Source organism: Calonectris borealis, chromosome 2 (genome assembly GCF_964195595.1).
Source record: "Calonectris borealis chromosome 2, bCalBor7.hap1.2, whole genome shotgun sequence".
Classification (NCBI taxonomy): domain Eukaryota; kingdom Metazoa; phylum Chordata; class Aves; order Procellariiformes; family Procellariidae; genus Calonectris; species Calonectris borealis.
In genome coordinates this window covers 111,740,125-111,764,591 of record NC_134313.1, presented here as the reverse complement: position 1 = coordinate 111,764,591, position 24,467 = coordinate 111,740,125, and the positions used below count along the sequence as shown (strand labels likewise).

General features: G+C 40.7%; 1 protein-coding gene across 2 annotated transcripts in view; it reads right to left on the bottom strand.

Moving 5' to 3' along the window:
• Positions 1–24,467, bottom strand: part of TPK1 (thiamin pyrophosphokinase 1) — a 307,128-nt gene that overhangs the window by 237,160 nt on the left and 45,501 nt on the right. For both annotated transcript variants that reach the window (XM_075142929.1, XM_075142930.1), the window contains exon 2: positions 10,031–10,105. In XM_075142929.1, coding sequence (XP_074999030.1) covers positions 10,031–10,105 — 75 coding nt within the window. The remainder of the gene's footprint in view (positions 1–10,030; positions 10,106–24,467) is intronic.

Below are 24,467 nucleotides of genomic sequence, written 5' to 3'. Positions count from 1 at the left end.
TCAGCGAGGGTTAGCTTTTCAAAGCATCAGAGAGGGGGATCTTAATTACTCTTTTTTTTTCATTTTTCAAATAAAATCTCAAATCTATTAAACAAACATAAATTCCTTTTAGATCTCAGAACTTCCTCTTGCTGGATTTCCAGAGAATTACAAATCAACAAAAAAATGCAGCCTAGTATGTCTCAGATTTTATCTAAAGACCTCATTCTATCACAGCTACTGCTATGGTGAGGGAACTTGAAGTGTGTAAAAGGCCTGGAAGATCAGCTCTGTTCTCAGCTTTAGAATCATAGAATCATAGAATCACAGAATCATTAAGGTTGGAGAAGACCCCTAAGATCATCGAGTCCAACCATCAACCCAACACCACCATGCCCACTAAACCATGTCTCTAAGGGCCTCATCTACACGTCTTTTAAATACTTCCAGGGATGGGGACTCCACCACTTCCCTGGGCAGCCTGTTCCAAGGCCTGACCACTCTTTCAGTAAAGAAATTTCTCCTGATGTCCAATCTAAACCTCCCCTGGCACAACTTGAGGCCATTTCCTCTCGTCCTATCGCTGGTTACTTGGGAGAAGAGACCAACACCCACCTCGCTACAACCTCCTTTCAGGTAGTTGTAGAGCGCGATGAGGTCTCCCCTCAGCCTCCTCTTCTCCAGGCTAAACAGTCCCAGTTCCCTCAGCTGCTCCCCATAAGACTTGTGCTCCAGGCCCTTCACCAGCTTCGTTGCCCTTCTCTGGACACGCTCCAGCACCTCCATGTCCTTCTTGTAGTGAGGGGCCCAGAACTGAACACAGTATTCGAGGTGCGGCCTCACCAGTGATGAGCACAGGGGCACGATCACCTCCCTGCTCCTGCTGGCCACACTATTTCTGATACAGGCCAGGATGCCGTTGGCCTTCTTGGCCACCTGGGCACACTGCTGGCTCATGCTCAGCCGGCTGTCAATCAGCACTCCCAGGTCCTTTTCTACCAGGCAGCTTTCCAGCCACTCTTCCCCAAGCCTGTAGTGTTGCCTGGGGTTGTTGTGGCCAAAGTGCAGGACCTGGCACTTGGCCTTGTTGAATCTCACACAATTGACCTCGGCCCATTGATCCAGCCTGTCCAGGTCCCTCTGCAGAGCCTTCCTACCCTCGAGCAGACCAACACTCCCGCCCAGCTTGGTGTCGTCTGCAAACTTACTGAAGAGCACTCGATCCCCTCATCCAGATCATTGATAAAGATATTGAACAGGACCGGCCGCAAAACCGAGCCCTGGGGAACACCGCTCGTGACCGGCCGCCAACTGGATTTAATTCTGTTCAACCACAACTCTCTGGGCTCGGCCGTCCAGCCAGTTTTTTACCCAGCGAAGAGTGTACCTGTCTAAGCCGTGAGCCGTCAGCTTCTCTAGGAGAATGCTGTGGGAGACAGTGTCAAAGGCTTTACCTGAAGTCCAGGCAGACCACATCCACAGCCTTTCCCGCATCCACGGGGCGGGTCACCTGGTCATAGAAGGAGATCAGGTTGGTCAAGCAGGACCTGCCTTCCATGAACCCATGTTGGCTGGGCCTGATCCCCTGGTTGTCCCAGACACGGCTTGTGAGCGCCCTCAAGACAAACCGCTCCATAATCTTCCCTGGCACTGAGGTGAGGCTGACCGGCCTTCTTCTGACTCCGGATCCTCCTTCTGGCCCTTCTTGTAGATGGGCGTCACATTGGCGAGCCTCTAGTCGTCCGGGACCTCCCCAGTTAACCAGGACTGCTGGTAAATGATGGAGAGTGGCTTGGCAAGGTCCTCCGCCAGCTCCCTCAGTACCCTCGGGTGGATCCCATCCGGCCCCATAGATTTGTGAGCGTCCAGGTGGCGTAGCAGGTCGTTAACTGCTTACTCTTGGATTATGGGGGGTTTATCCTGCTCGCCGTCCCTGTCTTCCAGCTCAGGGGGCTGAATACCCTGAGGATAACTGGTCTGACTATTAAAGACTGAGGCAAAGAAGGCATTAAGTACCTCAGCCTTATCCGCATCCTTGGTCTCCCCCGCATCCAATAAAGGATGGAGATTCTTTTTGGCTCTTTTTGTCGTTAATATATTTGTAAAAATATTTTTTGTTGTCTCTCATGACAGTGGCCAGGTTGAGTTCTAGCTGGGCTTTTGCCTTTCTAATTTCCACTCTGCACGACCTAACGAGATCCCTGTACTCTTCTTGAGTTGCCTGCCCCTTCTTCCAAAGGTGGTAAACTCTTCTTTTTTTCCTGAGTCCCAGCCAGAGCTCCCCATTCAGCCAGGCCGGTTGTCTTCCCCACCCGTTCTTCTTATGGCACAGGGGGACAGCCCGCTCCTGCACCTTTAAGACTTCCTTCTTGAAGTCTTTTGCCCTTCAGGACTGTCTCCCAAGGGACTCTCTCAACCAGTGTCCTAAGCAGGCCAAAGTTCGCCCTCCGGAAGTCCATGGTAGCGGTTTTGCTGGCCCCCCTCCTTACTTCACCAAGAATCAAGAATTCTATCATTTCATGGTCGCTAAGACCAAGCCGGCCTCCGACCACCACATCTCCCACCAGTTCTTCTCTGTTTGTAAACAGCAGGTCAAGCGAGGCACCTCCCCTGGTAGGCTCACTTACCAGCTGTGCCAGGAAGTTATCTTCCACGCACTCCAGGAACCTCCTTGACTGTTTCCTCTCTGCCGTGTTGTATTTCCAGCAGACATCCGGAAAGTTGAAGCCCCCCACAAGAACAAGGGCTAGCAATTGTGAGACTTCTGCCAGCCTCTTGTAGAGTATTTCATCTGCCTCTTCATCCTGGTTAGGTGGTCTGTAACAGACTCCCAGCAGGATATCTGCCTTGTTGGCCTTCCCCCTCATCCTTACCCATAAGCACTCGACCTTATCATTACAATCATTGAGCTCTAGACAGTCGAAGCACTCCCTAACATACAGGGCTACTCCACCGCATCTCCTTCCTCGCCTGTCCCTTCTGAAGAGCTTACAGCCATCCATTGCAGCACTCCAATCGTGAGAGTCATTCCACCATGTTTCTGTGATGGCAACTAAGTCATAGCTACCCCGCTGCACAATGGCTTCCAGCTCCTCCTGTTTGCTGCCCACGCTGCGTGCATTGGTGTAGATGCACTTGAGCTGGGCTATTGATTTCGCCCCCAACACTAGTGAGCCTGGTTTTATCCCCTTCCCCCTTCGAATCTAGTTTAAAGTCCTCTCGATGAGCCCCACCAACTCATGAGCGAGAATCCTTTTCCCTGTGTGAGACAGCTGAACTCCATCTGTCGCCAGCAGGCCCCGTGCCGTGTAAACCTCCCCATGATCAAAAAAGCCAAAATTCTGCCAATGGCACCAGCCGCTGAGCCACGTGTTGATCCGGTGTGTTTTCCTGCTCCTTTCAGTACTCTTCCCTGCCACTGAAGGGATTGAGGAAAAGACTACCTGTGCTTCTAATCCTTCCACCAGTCGCCCCAGTGCCCTGAAGTCCCTTTTGATCGCTTCTGGACTTCTCTCTGGAACCTCCTCACTGCCAGCCTGTATAACCAGTAGCGGGCAGTAATTGGAGGGCCGCAGCAGACCAGGGAGTTTCCTAGTAATGTCTCTAACCCAGGCCCCAGGGAGGCAGCAGACTTCCCTGTGGGACGGGTCTGGTCAGCATATTGGGCCCTCTGTCCCCCTCAGAAGGGAATCGCCTACGACAGTTACCTCCTTTTTTTCTTAGCGGGGGCAGTCATAATGCATGGGGCTGACTGACTCGCCCTGGGCAACCCCCTGGATGGACCTTCATCTACAGTTTGCCAATAACTACCTAAAAATTCACAAAAATCAATGAGACCTACTTTTCAAAATGTCCACACACCTAGGCTACCTCACAAGAGCCCCGATTCTGAACCAGAAAGGCACTAATAGCATACATGTCACAAATGGGAGAATTTTACCGTATCTCTGGAGTTTTAAACTTGGTTTTATGAAGAGAAATGTAAACCTCCAGTTCACCACTAAAAATCTGGTAGAGGTCAAGATTATACACTGAGTCACGGGCAAAGCTTGGTCGAGAAAAACTCTTCCCAAAATCCCTGCTAGTGCAAACTACTGCATGTCCTAAGATCTAGACACTACTTCGTTTCCAAGCTTAAGGCATGGTGCTGGCCAGCCCTAATCAGGGCCAGATATTCTTGTTCCTAAAGTATATCGTAGATTCCCTACCCCTAAGAACACTTGAAATAACTTCTCTCAGACTCCTGTAGTTGAAGGACATTAACTCACTGCATGCAGTCCAACAACAGGCACACCACCGTAAGAAAATGTTTAAATCTAAATTGAGTGGCACAGAACAGCAAATTTAAGTTACTAAATACAAACTAGAAATTATATTCCTGGTTTGATTCAAATGCGGAAAAATGAACTTCATTGTTGACTTATCAGGAGTCTAATATTACTCAGGGGAGAAGAGAGTAGTTTAGCTGAGGCCAGCAGTAAGAGTTACTGCTAGTCTGGATGCCTGCTGGAAAGTGCAATAAAGCATACAAGTCCATGCGACATCCCAATCACCATTTTTATGAACATTTTCCTATTTATTAATAGTAGCTGCTCTAAATTCACTCAAGTTTTATGCCAGCTGCCAATTCTGGGTCTAGTACAAATTTGAGATATATTACAAGTAAGTTCAGCTAGAAATGAAAATAAAAGGTGAGAAAAAAGCGCACCATACGCCAACAAGGCAAGTTCATTGCTGACAGGTAAGAGGGCAAGTGAATGGCTGTACATACCAATAATTCCAGAAGCGTAGGTGAGTTCAACCACTAAAGACAATGGAGGAAAAGGTATCAATCATGGAGAATTAAAAATGGCACCAGGGAAAGTCAGGTTATTTCCCTCCTGTTATTAGACTACAATATCCTTTTCTCTGCTCTGAGACATTCAAACTGCTCCAAGTAATCTGTTACCTTCCCCTCAGTATATTTACCTGAGCTTTGCATCGCCACTTGTATTTATATCTTATTTACCTTTATACACAGCTCTTGGACCTCAACAGAAGACATTCAAAATATCAACCACCAATTATATTGCAGACAAAAGCATATGGAACATAAAATACATGGGAGCATGTGGTGTTCAAAGACAGATGACTTTGAAATTCATGACACAAATTAGCACCTTTCCTTATGTGATTACTCAGGAAGAGGAGATATTTTGCAATTCGCAGTCACTTCCAGGTGCTAACAATCCATTCATTAGCAGCATTTTCACTGAACAGTAGGCTGACCTTGACAGGAAAGTTGCCTCACATTCAAGATACTATTTAAAATCCAATAGCCACTTTGATTGTTGTAAAATGGGTATTGATAGAGATGGAAACTTGAAAAAATTCAATTTATGGATAAGCAATCGCAACAGATGTAGTGTAAGAAAATACTGTTTACATGAAGACAACCTAACACAGTTTGGATTTGAGTTATTACACTGCTGTTGTAGATGTATGCTTCAGTATACAGACCCCCAAAAATATAGAGCTGAAATCTCTAGGGTGAGCGACATTCCTCTTTCTGGAGTTCCTCTATGTTCATGATCTACAAAGTGTCATAAAATGCCTATATACTATGTGTATAGAGAAGTGGCTGGTAGGGCAGCATAATAAGGAGACATAGCTAAACCCCAAATTCCTTCCCTGAAAAGAACGGTCCATGAAAGAGACTATTTAGGGAAGTACTCCTGAAGGACAGACATTTTTGCAGCCCGGTCTCATAGATGTCTCCTTCCCATCTGCTTGTCCAACATTAAATACACATGCCACAAGTCAGCATTCAGTCAGTCTGTTCCAAAAGGATGTTGGTAGTTTATTCTAGTACATCAGCCAAGGACGTTTTGTAGTATGAATGGCTAATATTTAAAGTAGTTCAACATGTTCTGTTTGATTAAAAGCTTTCGCGGAAAGTCTTCATTTGCGGAAAAGATCACAATCCTTTTGAGGAAGGCAGAGTGGCGAATGTAGCACAACTGTTGTAAGAATTGCACAAATGTAATAGTCTTCCTCTTCAGCCAAGCAGAACTGCATTAACCAATATTTTAATTCTGCAACTGCATTGATCAGTAAACCCATGGATGTAAGAACACCCAGCCAGAGGTTAAATGGAACCCCGGGAAAAAAACTATTGTAATATGTCTTTCTCCACAAGCAAATCCGAAGATGCTATTTAACAACAAACCTGCCATTCCCAGAAATACAGGACTGATGGGTGAAGTTCTCAGATTGCTGTAGAATGTTGCCATTTTACTCTGATTCTTGAAATAATAATCTTAGTTTTCAGAGCATAACTTCTTGCTCTTTATAGCTGTCATTGTCAACATTTAAGAATGGAAACTAGTCTACAATGCACAGCCATTTAGCATGCTACCATCAAGCAAGGACCCCAAGAAAATTCTGGATCATTTGAGTAGTATAGCTTGTAGGGGCAATGTTTTCAGAAACAATAAACAATTTTCAGATCCTGAACTTGAGACAATTTTATAGAGGTGATTTCTTAGCACTGCAATCATTCTGCCCCTTTCACTAGGGAGACATCAAAAAAGCAGAAGCACTTGCGATCACTAGACGTTGCTGAAATTCTTGGCATAAATAAGTCATTGAATTTCTGATTAAAGAGATTTTAAAGAGCAGAATCAAATTCTCAGGAACTTTCGTTCTCCAGAAAGCCCCTTCTGCTTTCAGCCGCTAAAACCTGGGCCTCCATACTTTTCAAACTTAAGGTAGAGACAGCTTCAGACTTTCAACTCAGTCATTTCTGTTAAAGATATATTTACATTTGAAACCGCTTGCAAAGTAGCCCTAGAGACTAATGTAAACTGGATTTTTACCCTACCAATTTTTTTGTTAAACAGGATTCAAACCAGAGGCTAGAAACATCGCTGAAATACAAGCAGGGGTTATTAAGGTAAGGCCCCACTGGATCCAGATCCAGTCTTCCTTATAGGAACCTCCCAGACACAAAAACGTGCAGCTCTGAGAAAAGCAGGGCCCTGTCTCTTCCATGTATTTTCCACAATTAGGATAAGAACTGCAAGGGAAGCCATACAACTTCCACTGGTAAAAATGGCTACATTGACAGCTACAGTCAAAGCACTTTTGATGGATTTGACTGATGTTCCCAGCCTTGTGCTTACTCATAGTCTTTTCCCAACCCTCTGCATCCACCTCGCCTTCCCATATTCAGTCCCCTTATATCAGCTTCACTTACTGTGAGACCTTTTTCCCTGACCTATTCCCCTTTACTGACCTATTCTCTTCAATTTCTCTTGCCATTTGGTTTGTCCCCTCCCCACTATCCCCAACCCAATAAATCTTTCTGTGAACTACCAGTGTTTTCTGCCATATTATTCTTCATCCTGCTTTTGCAGCTATCCCTTCTGCAGCATTTCATCCCTCCCGCCTTTAGGACAGAACTAATGCTGTATGACTGTACCTAACACAAAGGGAACACATTCTAGATTGGTTTACTACGGTAACGAATATCATAGACTAAAATCATGGTAGTCTTTAGCTTATTACTACCTCACTATCGTCACTTATCCAGCCTGTATGGTAAGACTGATAAAAGCTGTCCCCTGGAAGGGAAGAAATCAGATTTCAGTGTCCTTCACAAAGCACAGGGAAGGAAATTCATGCAAACTTCTACAGATTGAAATAGTTCTCTTCAAAGTATGTCAGTAAAAATAGATTTCATACAAGTCTGTAATAAGACAAAGGCTAATTAGCTGCAACCACTTTTTCTTGAGGTCAAGAGGAGTTACACCTGGGATGATTTTAGCCTAGAATAGCCACGCTTATCGATGTGATTTTTTTTTTTTCCAAACTCAGGACATATCACATCACACCTTCATTTTTACTTGATGGTAAGGTGACAGGGCTAATGAAACAAGTTATTTGATAGGACACAACCTACTTGAAAATAACACTTAAGTCTCAGCATTCTGTACTCAGTGTAACACCCAAGATTGCTGTAACTTAGAGAAGTCGGTCAATATTTTATCTCTTTTTTTTTTCCTCTGCATTTTTCTCTCCCTTTTTCCCCCAATTTTTGTAGCTGGCAATATTCTGTGGATCAATAGCCCTATTGTTTCTTTCTCATCACTCCTTTATGAGATCTCAAGCATATACAGCTGGTCATCAAGCACTGTTTCTAAGGATGTTTCATTACTTCAGAACTTCTTCCAGTTCACATACCAAAAACCTCAGGTTCTCCTAGTCCTGCAACAGTCTCTCTGCTGAAACTCCTTCAGAAGCAGGATCCAGGAGGCACAAGATTGCTGACACCTACAGTAGTCTACTAGAATTGTCAGTCAGGCGTTGCCAAAACCTTGTCCTGGATTTATCGAGGTTTACTGAAGCTGAGATGTTTTGAAGAAAAACATTGCAGGTTCACTATGTCACCACCTTCCTCTGTCATTTTACTTAGATGGAAAATATCCACCTATTTCTGGAAGTAACCTACCAGCAGAAGCCTTATTAACTTAAATAGGACTGCTGCTCCTAACTCTCACAGACTCTGAAAAACTATTCACAGCACCAGTAACTACATTCAAAACAGTTATGCTCAGAGGACAGGAACCCACTGAGGTAGTCTCAAGCAAGACATTTTGTGGTCTACTCGTTTTTATTCAGCTTCTTATCCCAACCCTTCACTGAAACACTACAGTTAAGGGCCCATTAGTGTTACAGTAAGAAGTATTCCATGCCCCAAGGGTCACCCTGCACAGGTTTGATTGCAAGAGGAAGACTTAAAATTCCAAAGGACAGACAAAAAAAGTCTGATTCACAGAACACAGCATAAAAGCAACACATGCAAGGTACTACAAGATGCTAAATACTGCCATTCAGTATGGCAGTATCACCAGCATATCTGGTTGCTGTCTCTTTTTTAACCTCAACCCTCAAAACACAGGAAAGGTGGGACAAAGAAATAAGAGCAAAATACTTACCCTTTTTCCCTTCATTATTTAATACAGAGTATGTCTTTCAGTGTATCTTTTTAAATCAAAAAATATGTAGAATCACATCTAGAAAATGCACTTGACAGCCCTTCCAATGAGCACTTCTCGCTGCCACTTCTTGCTGATGTTGCAAGTAAAAGAGAGCCCGTTTGGGGTACAGTACTCATTCAGATGCTTTGAATCATCCTGTGTGAGTCTCTCCCTTCTTTTCTCACTCCTCTGCCTATACAGGCACCTACTTCAGGTTTACTGGAATTAAGTCCTATGAATACATCCTGCTCACTTCATCCCTTACTCCAATTCCTTTTAACCGTACAGCTACCCCCTGCCAGCCCTTATGCCTATGGTGAAATCAAATTGCTCTATCTGCCCCAGTCAGTTAAGAGGAATCTCTCTGCAAGGTTCCCAGCCTGGTAACAAGTTAGAGACAGTTCCTGTGGTTTGTCAGAAAGCTTCTGAAGGACTACATTTCTGCACCGGAGGAATTAAATACCTCCAAGCTTGTAAAGATTTATATATCTCCACAAAATGTCAGTAAATGTGCAGCTATCATACCAGAGATGATGATTAGCATTGTGCATATTAAACAAAGGGGTAGTGAAATCTGATTTGCGTATTTCTGACACGCATGCAAATTCCCACCGCTTCCACAACATAATATCTACACGGTTCATTTTATTTTGATTAAAATTAACACATTTCACTGATGACCTTTAAAGGAATGCTTGCTTCCAGACTCTTAAATGCACCATTGATCTACTACACTTTGTCAGCAAAACAATGATCATTCCTAAGATGCCTCTGAAAAGCTATAGTCTTACACAGATCAGTCCATAAAGTTCCCACCGACGTAAGCAAAATGCAGAGATACAGAATTTGCATAATCAGCTCATTTGCTGCATTCAGCAACAAGGGACATATTCTGCCGATTCACACCCTCACCAGAAGGTTGCTCTAGTTAAGAGGAAATTGCCACATTGCAATTCAACAGACATGAAGTATATTAGCTGTGTAGCAGCTAAGTAAATAAGCAAATGAAGATGTATGTAAGTTGTTATTACCTTTGCTCCACAGGCAATGAAAATGACCTTTGTTGAAAGGCTGGTTCAGAATCAGAAGGCAAAACTTCAGGTTTCCTGTAAGATAAATGTTAATTCTTATTAGCAAGAATATTGATTTTTTTTTTCTCTTTATTTTGTTTTTGCCATATTAATTTTAGTCCCAACCACCTCAGAGCAACTCCACTAATTTCCTTGCTTCTGAGGTCTCAACATTTTCAGATAGAGAAGCTGCCAGAACTTCATTAGACACCTTTTACTTGGTAGGGTTTTGCTAAACTTTTAATTTATAAGTGACTTTTAGTCACTGAAGGCCATCCTCAACAGGACTCCACATCTATACAGAGCTCTCATTTAACCTCCTAGTTGCTGCTGCCGCCTGGATGCAGCATTTACTGATATGAGCTTCGTCTTGGCCTCTATTAACAGGGAAGGCTGTAGCTGACTCCCTATGAAGCTGTCTCTAATCTAGGTCCAATACTCCACTCTCCTGGTGGATGCAGAACTCTTGCTGCCATGAGTGGCTTCTGTGCCTATGTTTTCGTATCATGTAGAAGCTCTAACTGTGGAAGATCCACTCTGGTAGATACTTTACAAATACAGAATGAAAGGCCATGCCCAAGGGAGCTTAAAATCAAAGCTAGTAAAAGCAAAAACGAACTTTAGCCTGTGTTATCTAGGTGATACTGCAGACTAAAAATTTCAGTGGATTTACCAGCAACCTGAACTGATCCAACTTGATTGGGCTCCTAAAGCCTCCTGCCCTAGCAATATGTCCACTGTGAAGGTCAATAATAAACCTACAAATATAAAAGCTCTAAAATAAAGGGACTTATGATATGACACACTTTGGTTTCAAAGAGTAAATACGTAAATCTTATGATGGTTGCCTGTGGTGGGATTTGCATTATTTCACTTCCTAATTATCTTGCCAATCATATAGGAATACAAGTTTGCCCTGGAGCTTGATATCCTTAGGCAATCAGGTTAATGAAGCCACTGTAACTGAAAAAAGGAAACCTTTATTACTAGAAAGTCTTTTGGGCTTTTGAGCAGATCCAGTATAGCAGGAGGCAGAAGGCTACAGGTGAAGCTGTGGCTTAAGCCATATGACATTACCAGGAAAAATACAGGTGGTGAAAGTCCTGAAGGTGCAGGAACATCTTGGAGTGGGAGCAGGGAGGGGACAATTTTTAAAATAACAAATGAAATGTATGCTTAGGAGAATGAAGTGAGGGCTAGGAGATCAGCACATCATTATTCTGCATCTCGTCTTTTGGGTGATTTAAGGTTTCTCCACTGACCTGTTCTATGCCTCAGTTCCCTAAAGCAGAAATAACAGTATTGTCCTCCTTTGTAAGTATCAAGAGAAATACTTCTGAAGACCTAGATAATTTTTACTCCAGTAAAAAGTCTACATGTTTATCACAGCTATCTTCTGCGTGGTGCTTTCAAATACCTTCCCTCATGTCTTCCGTTTGCATCTTTGCTGACATGGTCCACATTTCTATTTAATTGATGTATATATAGGGGAATAACTTTACTTAGGGAATAAATCTACTTAGAAAAGAATGGAGAGGTCAGAGGACCAAGTAAACAAAGGAAAGTGAGAAAAACCTTTTTCTTTGTGTGGTCTGAACAGTTTTGCCTTGTCCTTGAACTTTAAGAGAAAGGTAGAAAACAATACATTCAAACTAAGTGCCAATTTCCAGCTGCCTCACAAAATGGGACCTCAGCAGCAGACCTCCTAATGATGGTTAAGTGAGAAAGGCTGCCAACTCCTTATATTAAACATGATGATCTAGCGGTGCCCTCCACTGAAGAGAGCCAGCAAACATCACAGGTTCTTTTACTGATAGGATACTACAAATAGACATGGGTGCTGTAAAGCTATACCTGCTGGTAAATCACAAAAGGCATTTCTGTGTCTGTTTTAAACCCTTAAGCCATATCAGTATATGAAAACGCGGTAGATTTTCAGCTTTTTTTTGGCACATCAGGAGGACTCTTGTTATATATTAAGATCTGTTTTTGAAGCCAAGTCCTGGCTGTAGGTGTCCACACCGAGACTGAGACTTCAGAGGAGGATTTTCAGAGGTGACACTTCCAAGAGCTTCCAGTGAGGCCTGTAAGAGCTGCTGGCTCTTACTTGTTCAGTTGTTGCAAAGAAGCAAAGAGGTAGATGCCCCCAGCACACACAATTAGGAGGGGGTTTTTGTGTGTTTTGGGTTGTTTTTTTGTTTGTTTGGTTGGTTTTTTAAGCACAGTTATGGGTTGAAAAGGCAGAGAAATGGAAATTATTGTTTCCCCTGCTTTTAGAAAAATGAATGTTCCAGTCATTTCAAACCACTGCAATTAATGCATGATAAGATGCTATGATTAATGCTACCAAAATGAGCCTAAATGTTGATATTTTAATGGTGCTCTCTGAGTTAATATAAAGCTGCACAAAGGGCTCAGTCCTCGGTAGATGTAAAACAGTAATAAAATTGGCCTGCAATAATTTACAACCATTGCCCTAAAAACTATTAATAAATTGGGACTTCTCATGGCAAAGACCACGTCAACGGACAGAATATGCAACATCCATCACTCTCAGAAAAACTGATGAGAGCTCACTGTGCCACTGCTCCGAGCACTCTACTGGCTATTCATTTGAAAACAAATCTACTTCAAGGCCATTTATCTTTAAAAGTCCTTAACAAGTTAGGAAGCATCTATCTCCTGGACTGTCTGCCCATCCACTTTTCACAAAGATAATTAGCACCCTGACCCAACCATTAACGAAATTGCACTCTGTTTGGACTAACAGGAAAGAGAATTCTGTAAGCAAGAATTCAGCAGCAAAAATAATCTGTCCCCAGATATGGGTATCTCCACTGAAGAAGCTTTTGTTGGCCTTTTGTTAGAGGCAGAACAAGTTGGTCTCTTGCATAGTCTTTCATTTTTAGTATACTTCTCTCTTTCATTATGTACTTTTATTGCAGCTTTTTCAGACTGCGCAAATTCAGCGATCGGCAGCACAAGCAGAAAAGAATAAATTCCTCCATACAAAACCTCCAGCTTATTCTTGAGGTTTACATCAACACAGAGAATGAATGGAGCCAAGTCCCACAATGTAAGTCCTCCTTGTAGAGGAATTAGCTGTGCAGTAAGGCCTAATTTCTACAGGACAGGAAGGCAGAAGGATGACTGTAGGAAATTTTTACTTGCATTTAGAGAACCAAATTTGCCCATCTCCAGTCTTACCCACTTGTTTTCCTATTTGCTGCTTATAAACCTTGCAGTCTTACAGGCATAACTTACAACATATGTATTAACAGGTGCACAACTACATCAACAGCCAGTTATATGCAAAATTATAGTTTTAAAAAAAAAATCTTTTAGCGGACTTTGAAAATTGCTAGTCTTTGGATAAAGCTGGATCATTTTAATCCTGCCGGAAACACAGAGAACCATTTCCTTACTTTCCTAGGTTGCAAATCAATCAATAATCCCTACAAGTCCCACTGGGACCATCAGTGAATAATCTCATCCCTTCTGAAAACTTCTTCCCTTCTCTGCTTTCCAACGTTTATTTAGCTGCACTTCTTTGACGAAGCTTTTCTCATGGTTGCTTAGAAAGGACTTTAATCAAAAGTGTTGTGAACATCTCTGACAGCCTATGCAATGCCTTTTTACCCCATTTTAACTCACTCAAAAGAATTCCAATATATTTTAGAGCACACATTTGCTATTCTAAAAGCCGTCTTGGCTTCTCGCTGTCATATTATACTCATCTACCTATTCTATAAATATTTATAATATCATTATGCATTTTTTATTGATTTCCCCTTGTCACATGCCAGTCTTCAGGCTGCATGTCTGTCACAAAGCATATGCAAAAGGCATATATATTTTTAAAGACAACCTTTTCTCTGGTAGCCAATAAAATAATATATGCCCCTTCTTTGTTTCCTTTCAGTGTTCGAATAATACCACTAGAAGTTATTCCCCATACTGTGAGGTTCCTGGCTATTGAATTTTCCAAGGAGGAAAAAAGCTTTAATTGCTTCAAACAAGAGGGCGTTTGGGAAAGATCACTGCTAGTCCCAGTCTTTGTGAAATGTCTCAGCGGTAGCACGCAATGGGGGGATACGCTGTGCGAAGATACCGGCATGCCTCAAGGTGCTAACAAAATATGACTCCAAAGTCAGAGCTTCAAGCACAGAAAGGGGCTTCCACTAAGCAACTCATGGTTTGGTTTTTTGCTTGGTATTTGTGTTTTACTGCTTGCCTGAAGAGCCATTCCTTTCCTTTCCCATTATCTATATCAAGCATCTTCCACAAAGAGGCAGGTTTAGTACAGAGGAAGAAGGAGGAAAAAGACAGGTAATAGAGGGGCAGAGGGAGTTTACCATTAGGAAAGTATTTCATTAATTTAATCTAGAAAGTTGGAAGTTGGAAAATGGTTATAAATTTTCAGAAAATTTCTGTACTGGTAGAAATACATCTAGATATCCAAGATACTAACCAAGATCCCTTGAAAAGATACTGCAGAGATTTGGGTTACACATATTCCTGATCACACAGATGGGAGTCCAAATATACAATGAGCTTTTGAGAGAGAAAAACTCTGAATGATCCCACTGAAAATTTCCTCCTGCTCACATTGCTGCTCTCACATCAGTCTACTTTCCAGGATAAAAAAAGAAAAAAAAAAAAAAAGTTATTTGGTTTCCAATACCATCATTCTGGAAATTCCTGCCCCACAGATTCATTTTTTAAATGAACAGTCACTGCCTACTTAAATGTCAGCGTATGTGGGAAGGGACAAGGCATTTTTTCACAATTCCGAAACAGTGACACTGATAAAAGACAGCAGAGCAACAGGCTGAGGCAGCTCTTTCTATGGCAGTTGAAGTTTCTTCTGCTGCAGAAGAATTAGCATTGAAATTGTGATTCTAAGAATTCCACATAAGTTATATTTAGTGGGAGCCTATCATAATAAACCCTAAAGAAAGCAGTTCATGAAACTAGCAAACATAAAGCAATGTTCATGCAGAACTACAGTGAAGATAGATAAGGCTATTGCTACATATCACCAAAGCAAAATTACTGAAGCAACTTGCTATGTTGTTGGTTTGGGGTTTGGTTTTGGTGTGCTTTTGTGTTTGTTTGTTTGTTTTTTAATTAATACATTAAACTCTCCTATTTAATTGAAATACAATCTATCTAAAAAATCAGAAAATAGGTTTTACTTTAAAAATTTTCTTAATGTACTATGTGGATTGAAAAACTTGGCTCCTCTGTAGTGCTAAGCATTACTAAGTCAAACAAAAGCTGGAATGGGAACTTCTGCTATTGGTGAAGCAGATGTCACTAACACAGGATAATTAACAAGTGAGCTTACAAAGGTATGAATTATGACATCAAGAAAAAAAATAATTCATTGTAATGAATTGGAGTGGACAATTTTAACAAACACTTAAGGAAAAAAGGTTTTAATACTGATATTCCTTAAATTAGGAACATAGCTATTTAAAGAATACTACTTTAATAAAGTAGCCCACATTCTTGCTTAAATGAAGGCTCATGTAGAAAAATGCCACTGATTACACCTGAAGTATTCTGGTTTTACTCCAGTGAAAGAGAAAGAACCCTAAAATGGTATCTTGCTGCCTCCAATGGCTGAAAATAATTGTAGCGTTGAATACACAGAAAGGAAAAGTATTTTAACTGCTCACTACAACCTCAAAAAGTGTCTTGATAAAACTTTTTTCTTTTTGCTGCATTAATTGTAGCACCACAATTAGCTTTTTCTTTGACATTCATCAGCATTTTTAGTGCAGTCCCAATGGGCTATTTGTTCCACCTGTCACCTGAAAAAAAAAAATCCAAAACACTGAATCAGAGTTTCCATTAAATAAATGGCAATATATTGCCTTTTTCTTTTTTAACCTTGTCTTTATGAAAAAGCATATGGATGCTCAACACATACATAGCTGTTACCTAAATGCAAAGAATGCGGGATTTTAAAACTAAAATAAAGGAGTTTGGGGGATCAACACCAAATCTACATCATTTTCTGCCAAGTAAGCACCTGTCCCCAAGTGTCAAGTCCAAAACCGATGCTCTGGGAAGAACTACTTGCCAGCTTATTGAAATGGGCCACTTCATTCAGGGCTTGTTTTAAGAGCTACCATCCACTTCCTAAACATACTCAACTGGAACAGCCTCCCCATCAGAAACGAAGTAAATGTTTGATAGACAAAAATGAGGGTGAATGAGTCCATCAGACTAAAGAGCATCCCCCGTTTCCTGAAAGGGTTTCTTCATTGAGGTTCTTTGTTTTTTGGTTTTTAGACATTGAAACAACACCACCTGTAGTTTCCCACCTGACATGCAGATGCAGTTCCTAACAGGCAATTTACTTGCTGATGTAGCAATTATTCTTGAAAGTTGACTTCTGCCGCACAAGACAAGATTCTGGTTTTATCAATGAATGCCTTTGGCAACCCACTGGCTGTAAGCACTATCTACGTCTACCTTAGCAAGTAGCATGGCACAATAAAATCAGGTCTATAGAGCAAAACTCTTGATGCTGAAGGTATGATATTCACACTATACACGTTTTGGGAAGGAAGGGAGGGGGAGAGGCTACTTCAGGTTACATCTAGTCTGGTCCTATAGACTAAATACCCATTAGTAGTAAGAAAGCATTATGTGCACTCCTGGAGCACATTTTTAGTTTCATCCAAAAGGAAATTAGCTTACATATTCCAAAACCACTCTGCAACGTAAAGCAAAGCACAGTAAATAGGCAGGATCAGGTGACTTGCTTCAAAAGCATATTCTTGATCCAAAATAAAATGCTAATATGACTATACCAATAGTCGCATGGCTTTTGGCTTATCATTTTTTTATTTTCTAAACAATGCCTTTACCAAGAGGACCAATGGCACAAGATCAGCTTAATTTAAGCGAGCAACAGATTTTTGTAATCTTATACTCATCACAATTTGGCTCTAACTTTACATTGTTATACTTAAGAGGCAACCTGACACTTGTATCTGTCGTGTAGGGAAGGTGGAGGGGAACGTTAACCCAAAACTTGAGCTTATCTGCACTATAAATTCCTGGAAAAGCACTTAACATCAAATCCTAAGATACTACTTTTTAAGGTTACGTTTCAGAATAAAACCTCACTTTGTACTGAACAAATAGTGCACCTTATACAAAAACGCTCCTCATTCTGTTGTTCTCTTTCTTGAACTAAATTTTCCCCCAGCAGTGCTTCCCTTCACTGGGAAACCCAGTGCTCTGCTGTGATACTGGGGAATCTAAAAAAGGATCATTTCAAACTTATGCAGCTCAAATCAAGACTCTGAAATGTAAATGCTTCACATTTAAAAAGTTTCACAACTCCTGCAGAACTGCTCCTTTGAAAATGGAAAAACTTCTTTCAAGTCAGTAAAATCCACTCCCTATGTCTGTGCTCTTGCTAACAAGGTAGTTGTCAGCTTTAATTCAGAGAAACAGTTAAGCTTGGACTATTGTATTAATTATAGCCACTACTTATAAAACATTGTGTAGCTGCATTTTACCATACTGAATCCCAAGCCTCCAAACAAGCCATTTAATTTTCGTCATAAGAGTGACAACTCCAATAATAAACCAGAACAAATTATGCAAAAGGATCACAGACCTTACAAACATGTTCTCAAACTTATTGAATTAATAAATCAAATATGCATACCCAGCTGCTTTTTGTGGAAAGGCAGTGTTATCCCTGTCAACGCATTTTAGTGTTAATTTTTTCATGTAAATTCTATTGATTTTTAAATATTTTACAGCTCTTAATTCTCCAGGCAAATTCCAGTAAGAGGAGTAGGAAGAAAAGGGGATTTGTGCAAACAGTTGTATTGAACAGCTGCAACGTGGTACTCTCTGGAGAGCCCTCTATAAGAATTTATGTGGATGAATTCAAAACAACTGATTTTTCACAACACGTCACAAACATGGCCATACACATGGGACAACCCACCTACATTATTGACCACTACTGCTCCTAGAAAGGTGCTACGCCTTGCAATGAAAACTTGTTAATTAATTCTGCTCCTCTGGATACTGTGAGGGCTGTGTTTTTCATCTCAGTATGTGATGGGACACTTCTTTTCATACAAACTCCTATAGTCCCTAGCTGCATTTCTGAGTGCTTGGGACTTCTGCTCTTTAGGTGTCAAACACCTCAGCCTGGTCAAGCAGAGTAAGATCACACAGTTCCCAGTAGTGAATATTCAGTTTTAGATAACTTGTCCAGCATCACAAGTAAACTTCATGGCAGGATTCACCTCTCCAGGGCAACATTCGACTGAACTGAATCATGAGAACTGTCTATTTAAATATAAAACATAACAATTGCACTTCTTACTATTATATACATGGAAATAATGCTCGTGCCCCATTGCCAACTCTCAATTGAAAATAAACCCACTGGAGTAACCAATCACTTCAGGGAGGTAGCAAGGTACATAAACCCTAATGGGCTCTTGGAGAGACACATGGACATATGCACCATTTGCTACTGCAAGGCCTTTGGCTTGATTTACCTCATACCCTTGCTGCTTGTCTCCAGAGATGTTGCTGGACCATGCATGCATCATTCTGCGCTTTGTGCAAATAGGACTTTCATTTCAACTTGAGCACAACAAAGTTCAGAATTAGCTGGAAGCAGCAGGGTTTTTTTAGCAGAGTTGTTATCACCTAATCGGTTATACTCTTCCAGTTTTCAAGACTACTGGTTGGACTCAAATTGCCCAGCGATCCAAAAAAGAAAGAGATTTCTGATACAGGCACAGACAAGTAAGGGTCTAGGAGATTAGTCAGATATATTTCATCCTGTAGCATAGAAAAAATAGCCAGCTGAGGCTGAAGAGATGAATAGGGAGTAAAATAGCAGAAGGAGGGACAATTTTCTGCAGAATGGCGAGTCCCCAAGGTTGCAGAATCTGACACAACCTTTCATATTTCAGATAAACTTTAAAAGTGCATGAATTTTGCTGCAACTACCTTCTAAAAAAAAATATACTAAATGCTTTGCTTTGTTATTCACAGGCAAGTCATCTTCTGAGACAGTACCCATTTTACACCTTTTAAGTTCGATACCAATTGGAAGCTCTTAAAAGATAAGCATTAGACATACAGGCTTGCAATAAAAACATTGATAGTGTTATAGTAAATTTGACTTTCCTGTTTAAAATTTCTAGGCACAGAGCATTAGGATTGGAGCTTAAATCTACATCAAAGCAAAAATGAAAGCAGATGCGGAAAGAATCCATGAAATTTCCATTTTATCTTCAGGCTGAAAAATAAACACAACTAACTATAAAACATTAACTTCTAGTTTTAACCATTTTTCCTCAAAAAGATATTAAAATACCTTCACTTTAGAGAAACTTTAGGAAACATCGACCGACCTCTTCAGTGCCCCCAAAACTACTATTACTAGTCAAGTAAGTTCCGATCTTATAAGAAAACCCAGGACAATTGCTCACTTTCTAGCTCATTAATAGCCAGGTCCTCCTTGCATTTTAAAAACACAGGATCACATTGTCTGAATACACCATGCTAACAATACTTGTTATCTGGGATGTCTCTATTTCTAGGGATACAACTAGGCATCCCAACTCTCTGTCTGGCTTGAGAACTTCAGCCGTTATCGTCAGCTCAATCTGCACGCTGCAAGAGTAAGATGACTTCAAGGAATCGCAAGGCAGAGAAGGCAGATGTCAGTAGCCTCTTTGGGCAAACTGGTGTAAAGCACAATACCCTCAGCAAACATTCAGCTCTGCAAATGGCATAATGCCATCTTATATGGTCAACAGGTATCTTTGGGTATTTTCTATTGGATTAACAAAATTTAATAATTTTGTTGGAAGTCCAACTCTGCAGTCCACTGAGCTGGATAGTTTGTTCTCAAACGTTTACTTATCCAAACCTCTCTTTCACACCTTGAATAAATCCTCCAATTACTTCACCATGGTATTACAAGAACATTATACCCCCTGTTGCCTCCTTCCTAACATGTGACGTGCGTTCAGAGAAAAGCGTAACTTCTGGTTTTGTAGGGTATTTTTCAGGTTCTCTCTCTATCTTCAGAAGATAGAAGATACTCAGCACTTGGAATCACAAAAGGAGGAAATCATTTTCTACAGCACAGCATAAGACGTCTAAATCCAACAGAGCAGGATTTTACATGCTTCGTTCTTCCTGCTGCTCATGGTATTCTCACTGACAAGCTCAGCCTGACTCCTTCTTAGTACACTTATTCTGATGGATTGTACTCTTTGTATACACCAAATTCTCTCTCTGCCCTGTATACACAGTCTAACTACCATGCTCAAGATGAGTACACCGTGGCTAAAACTCATATGTGGATTTGCTGAATAGCCCAAGGGCTAAAGTCCAGTATAATGTTGCGAGTGCAGACAGTAACGTCCCATTTTCAGAAAAGGGGAAATAGGCATTATGTGGAAGGAAGGTCACACTCCTACTCAGCAAATGAGCAAATACTAAAAATCAAAAGTTCCTTTCTGCTTCTCGGCCTGATCTTACAACAAACATTACAAATCACAGGTGGCTTCTGATGGCTAAAGTTTGGACAACTTTATAAACTTCTGTTTCCCTATTTCCCTTCAGCCATCCCAATGAAATACAGTATCTCCTACTGTCCTGAACTCTTGTGTACTAATTAAGCACTTATTTAACTGCACATAGCATTCAGCCAGGCTACCATGGACTTTGGAGTTGGTTGGTTTTTGTATTTAGAAGGTTCACTGAGTTTAAGAGTTGCGTGAATTATAAGTGATCTCTGCAACCATCAATTATTTACTGCTCAGATATAATGGGTGAGATGGATGAGAAAACGCCCATTGACTCCCAGGATTTCACCTCACGTGCTTTGATGAAAATCCATGCTGAGACAATAGGTTCTGCAACACCTCCTGCCTCTTCAGGCTGGATGCCAGAAAGGACATTCGTGCCCATATCACTTTTTCAGTCTTGCGGTTTTCCCAAAGCAGATTCTTCTGTACTTTGAAGGGAGTGGATCTGATGCAAGGTCCAGAGTGCCATCCAGAAGGTTCATAAGGGCAACAGGGGCTTTCATGGTAGTCAGAACAACAGCCGATGTAACTGGTGGTGGCGGTGGGAGGGCGTTGAGGCCCCCAGGGTGAGGTTCTGGTGAAGAGTGATGATGAGGAGAACGTCTTCCACTATTATTATGAGAATCCTTTTAACAGATGTAGGAAGGAAAGGGCATTGACTGTAATTTGCCAACAACCTACACAAACATTTCACTTCTAAAATAATGTCTTTTGTTTTCATGAGCTTCATTTTATTATTTCTAGAGTTAATTTTTTACCTAATGGAGGCAGCTCAGTTCTGCTGCCTGTTTTAGGACATTCTATAACTTTACATCCACTACTGGCTTCTTTTTTTAACGAAACATTTTTAAGACCTACTTCTATCTATTTTATAAATAGATAAATCTATATCTGGAGAAAACAAGCTAAAATAAACAAAAAGAAAGCTAAAAAAACCCAAAGGTAATGAAAATTGCATTACATTATCAGCCATGTAAGGAATTTTTATGTAACCTGGACGAAGTTCCTCTTCAGATTTTATTCTGCAGTATGTCATTGTGTTGCATCTGGCAGAAAAATAAGACCTAAAATCAAAGTTCTGTGGACTGAAGAGCTCTGATAAGCTATTTGGTGGGCTTACTACAATCAGGAACTGGCCAACGTTTGCATTTTGCAATAAAACTACTGGGTGATAAAGAAACAAATGTAGAATGCTGCCAGAATATTGATGCTTCCTCCAGAGGTATAAAAAATTATTTGATGTTGAAAATTTTGGAGTGAGAGCTGTTCATCCTTCATCTAACTTTTAAACAAGATTGAAAAAGCCCTTTGCAAGTAAATGGTCTGATAATATTATTGGGATCACTTTGTAGTCTGGTAGAACAGGATACCATACACAGCAAACATACAGACTCACAAGAAAGGCGGTCCCCCACAGCATGCCTGTAAGCAGACTACTTACACAAGCAGAGCCACCAAATCATTATGATAATCTGTTCCCATAAGATACCTGTCACACAAATAAGGTTTGGTCACTACACAAAGTCTATGATAACTGCTTTTATTATAAGCCACTTGTGTTTGTTTATAGTCCCTTGTTTTGACATGCTGCAGATCATGTATAATTAAAGATAACTGTTACTTTCTTCCTTCCTCCACAATACAGTAAAGCCTGTAAACAAAGGCAAGCTCTGGGACCATTAAGAGAGGCCCTTGTTTGCAGACTGTCTTTGCAACCAGCTCCTTCAATTTCAATACTAAAACTGTCAAGCTTAATTAAGAGTTATGGGGCATAACCATTTCAAACCCATAAATCCATACGCAGAAAAGTAACATGACTGCCTTAGTGAACATTTCTTTTTAAATAAGCAATATCTCTTTCTGAGACCTAATTTAGGTTCCTTATACACAACTTCGTATTGTAAATATCTTTATTGCTTCTCCTCCAGTGAATATAAAGACTGACATAAAATAATTTCATCCTGATGTCTTCTGGTTTATTTGACTATTTAAAGTGGACCTCAATGTATATTCTAGTGCTTACACTGCTATTCTGTCCAAATTCACCATATCTTTTTGTGATCCTTCAAAAACTCTGCAGAGAACTGCATTTCTCTCCAGCTTCTTTTAATATTTTCGTTCTAAAGTTGCTTTGCCTTTTGAGTGTGCACAGCTGTCCACACATCTGAAACACACCCAGTCTGAAACACCAGTGACCCACTCCAAAAAATCCACCAAAATGACACATAGTGCAGGCTTAGATTTAAACCTTAAAGCCACCTTACCCATTCCAGGGGAACTACACATTTGCTTCCATTCTAACAGTGCTTAGCTCTTCCACCAGGACCTCTGCCAATCAGTGTCCGAGTGAGCACGAGACCAATTCACAAAACCCAGTCCAACTTGAATCATATTGGTACTTTCAGCAAGAAACTGAAATTTAACAGACAACTGCTTACAGCACTTCAAAGGCTTGACCCTCACAGTATTTGACAGATTTTAAAACCAATGGAATCTCGTCATTTTCGGTGTTAAAAAACTCCCACATACAATCTTACCATTAACTTTCATTTATTTAAAGGCCAGATTTTCTGGCCTTTACAGCAAAGAAGCTACACTTGAAAATGCAAATCCTAAAGGCTTAAAAAGAGAAGGGTGATTAAAACAGTATCACATTTATTACTATTTCTTAATCTAATGATTTTTGTAATATGATTGCATGAGGAAGCCTTTGGCTTTCTTTATCTGCTTCATGGTCTAACAGAGTAGTTTATAGAACTGCTGATCATCTAATAGTCAGTCTACAGCCACCCCCTTAAAATAAAAGTTTCCTTAAAAACTTAAATGGTTTCTATCTTGATGAGCACTTTTTTATGTGTTAAGGAACATTTGGGTCAACTTATAGAGGAAATTAGAGCTGAATATCTAAAAACATAATTTATGCAGACTAAACATTAGCTGTAAAAGACTTTTATCAGCTGTTTATCAGATCCAGAGAGGCACAGAAAATACACCCTAACCAGCGGGTTAATACATTTTGGGAAAAGATACTAAGAAAAGGAGCTAAGCCTCTCTCTTCATTACCCTATCTGGAAAATGTGTTCAATAATAATGCTTTGAACTTAAATTTCCATTTGTAGATTTGAAATCACTTTACAAAGGTGCATAAGCATTATTATTCTCATTTCACAGTTGGCCTCACTAAGTACAGAGATTTGTAGCAATTTGTATGAGAAGCAGTGTTCTCTAGCGAATAAGTTAAGAGTCTGAAATTATCTCCCCAGGGTTTTCTTCCCAGCTAAGCTGTAAACTTCAGTCTACACTGAAACCCACTGGGGCAAAACCAGACACAGTCCGTCTGAAATTGGTGGGTTTCTGCATGGGAATAGGAGTCCCGGCCAGAAACTCGTGACACAGATCTGAAGAATTTCTGCCTAACATTGATCTAGTCGGTTCAAATTCACTTTTCTGGACCACTGGAGAGATGGCCATCACAGAGAGGTCATCACAGTATTCAGACACAAAAATATGCGAAGAAATTAAATGGCACCTTTTCAGAAGAAAAAGGAAATAATAAGATAAATAGCAGCGGACAGTCTGGAGTTCAATCCTTCATCACCGTCATCACACTTTTTTCCTCCTCTTTTGTTGACAAAAAATCTTTCACTCCAATTTCCTGTAATACAGTTTTTCTTACTCTATATAATTCCTCCTCTGGACAACAGCTTCTGCACATGGCAGCAACCTTACCTATAGGATTTGAATTTTGTCATGGAAAGGACTTCTGTTTGATAAGTCCAAGGATTCAGGAAAAT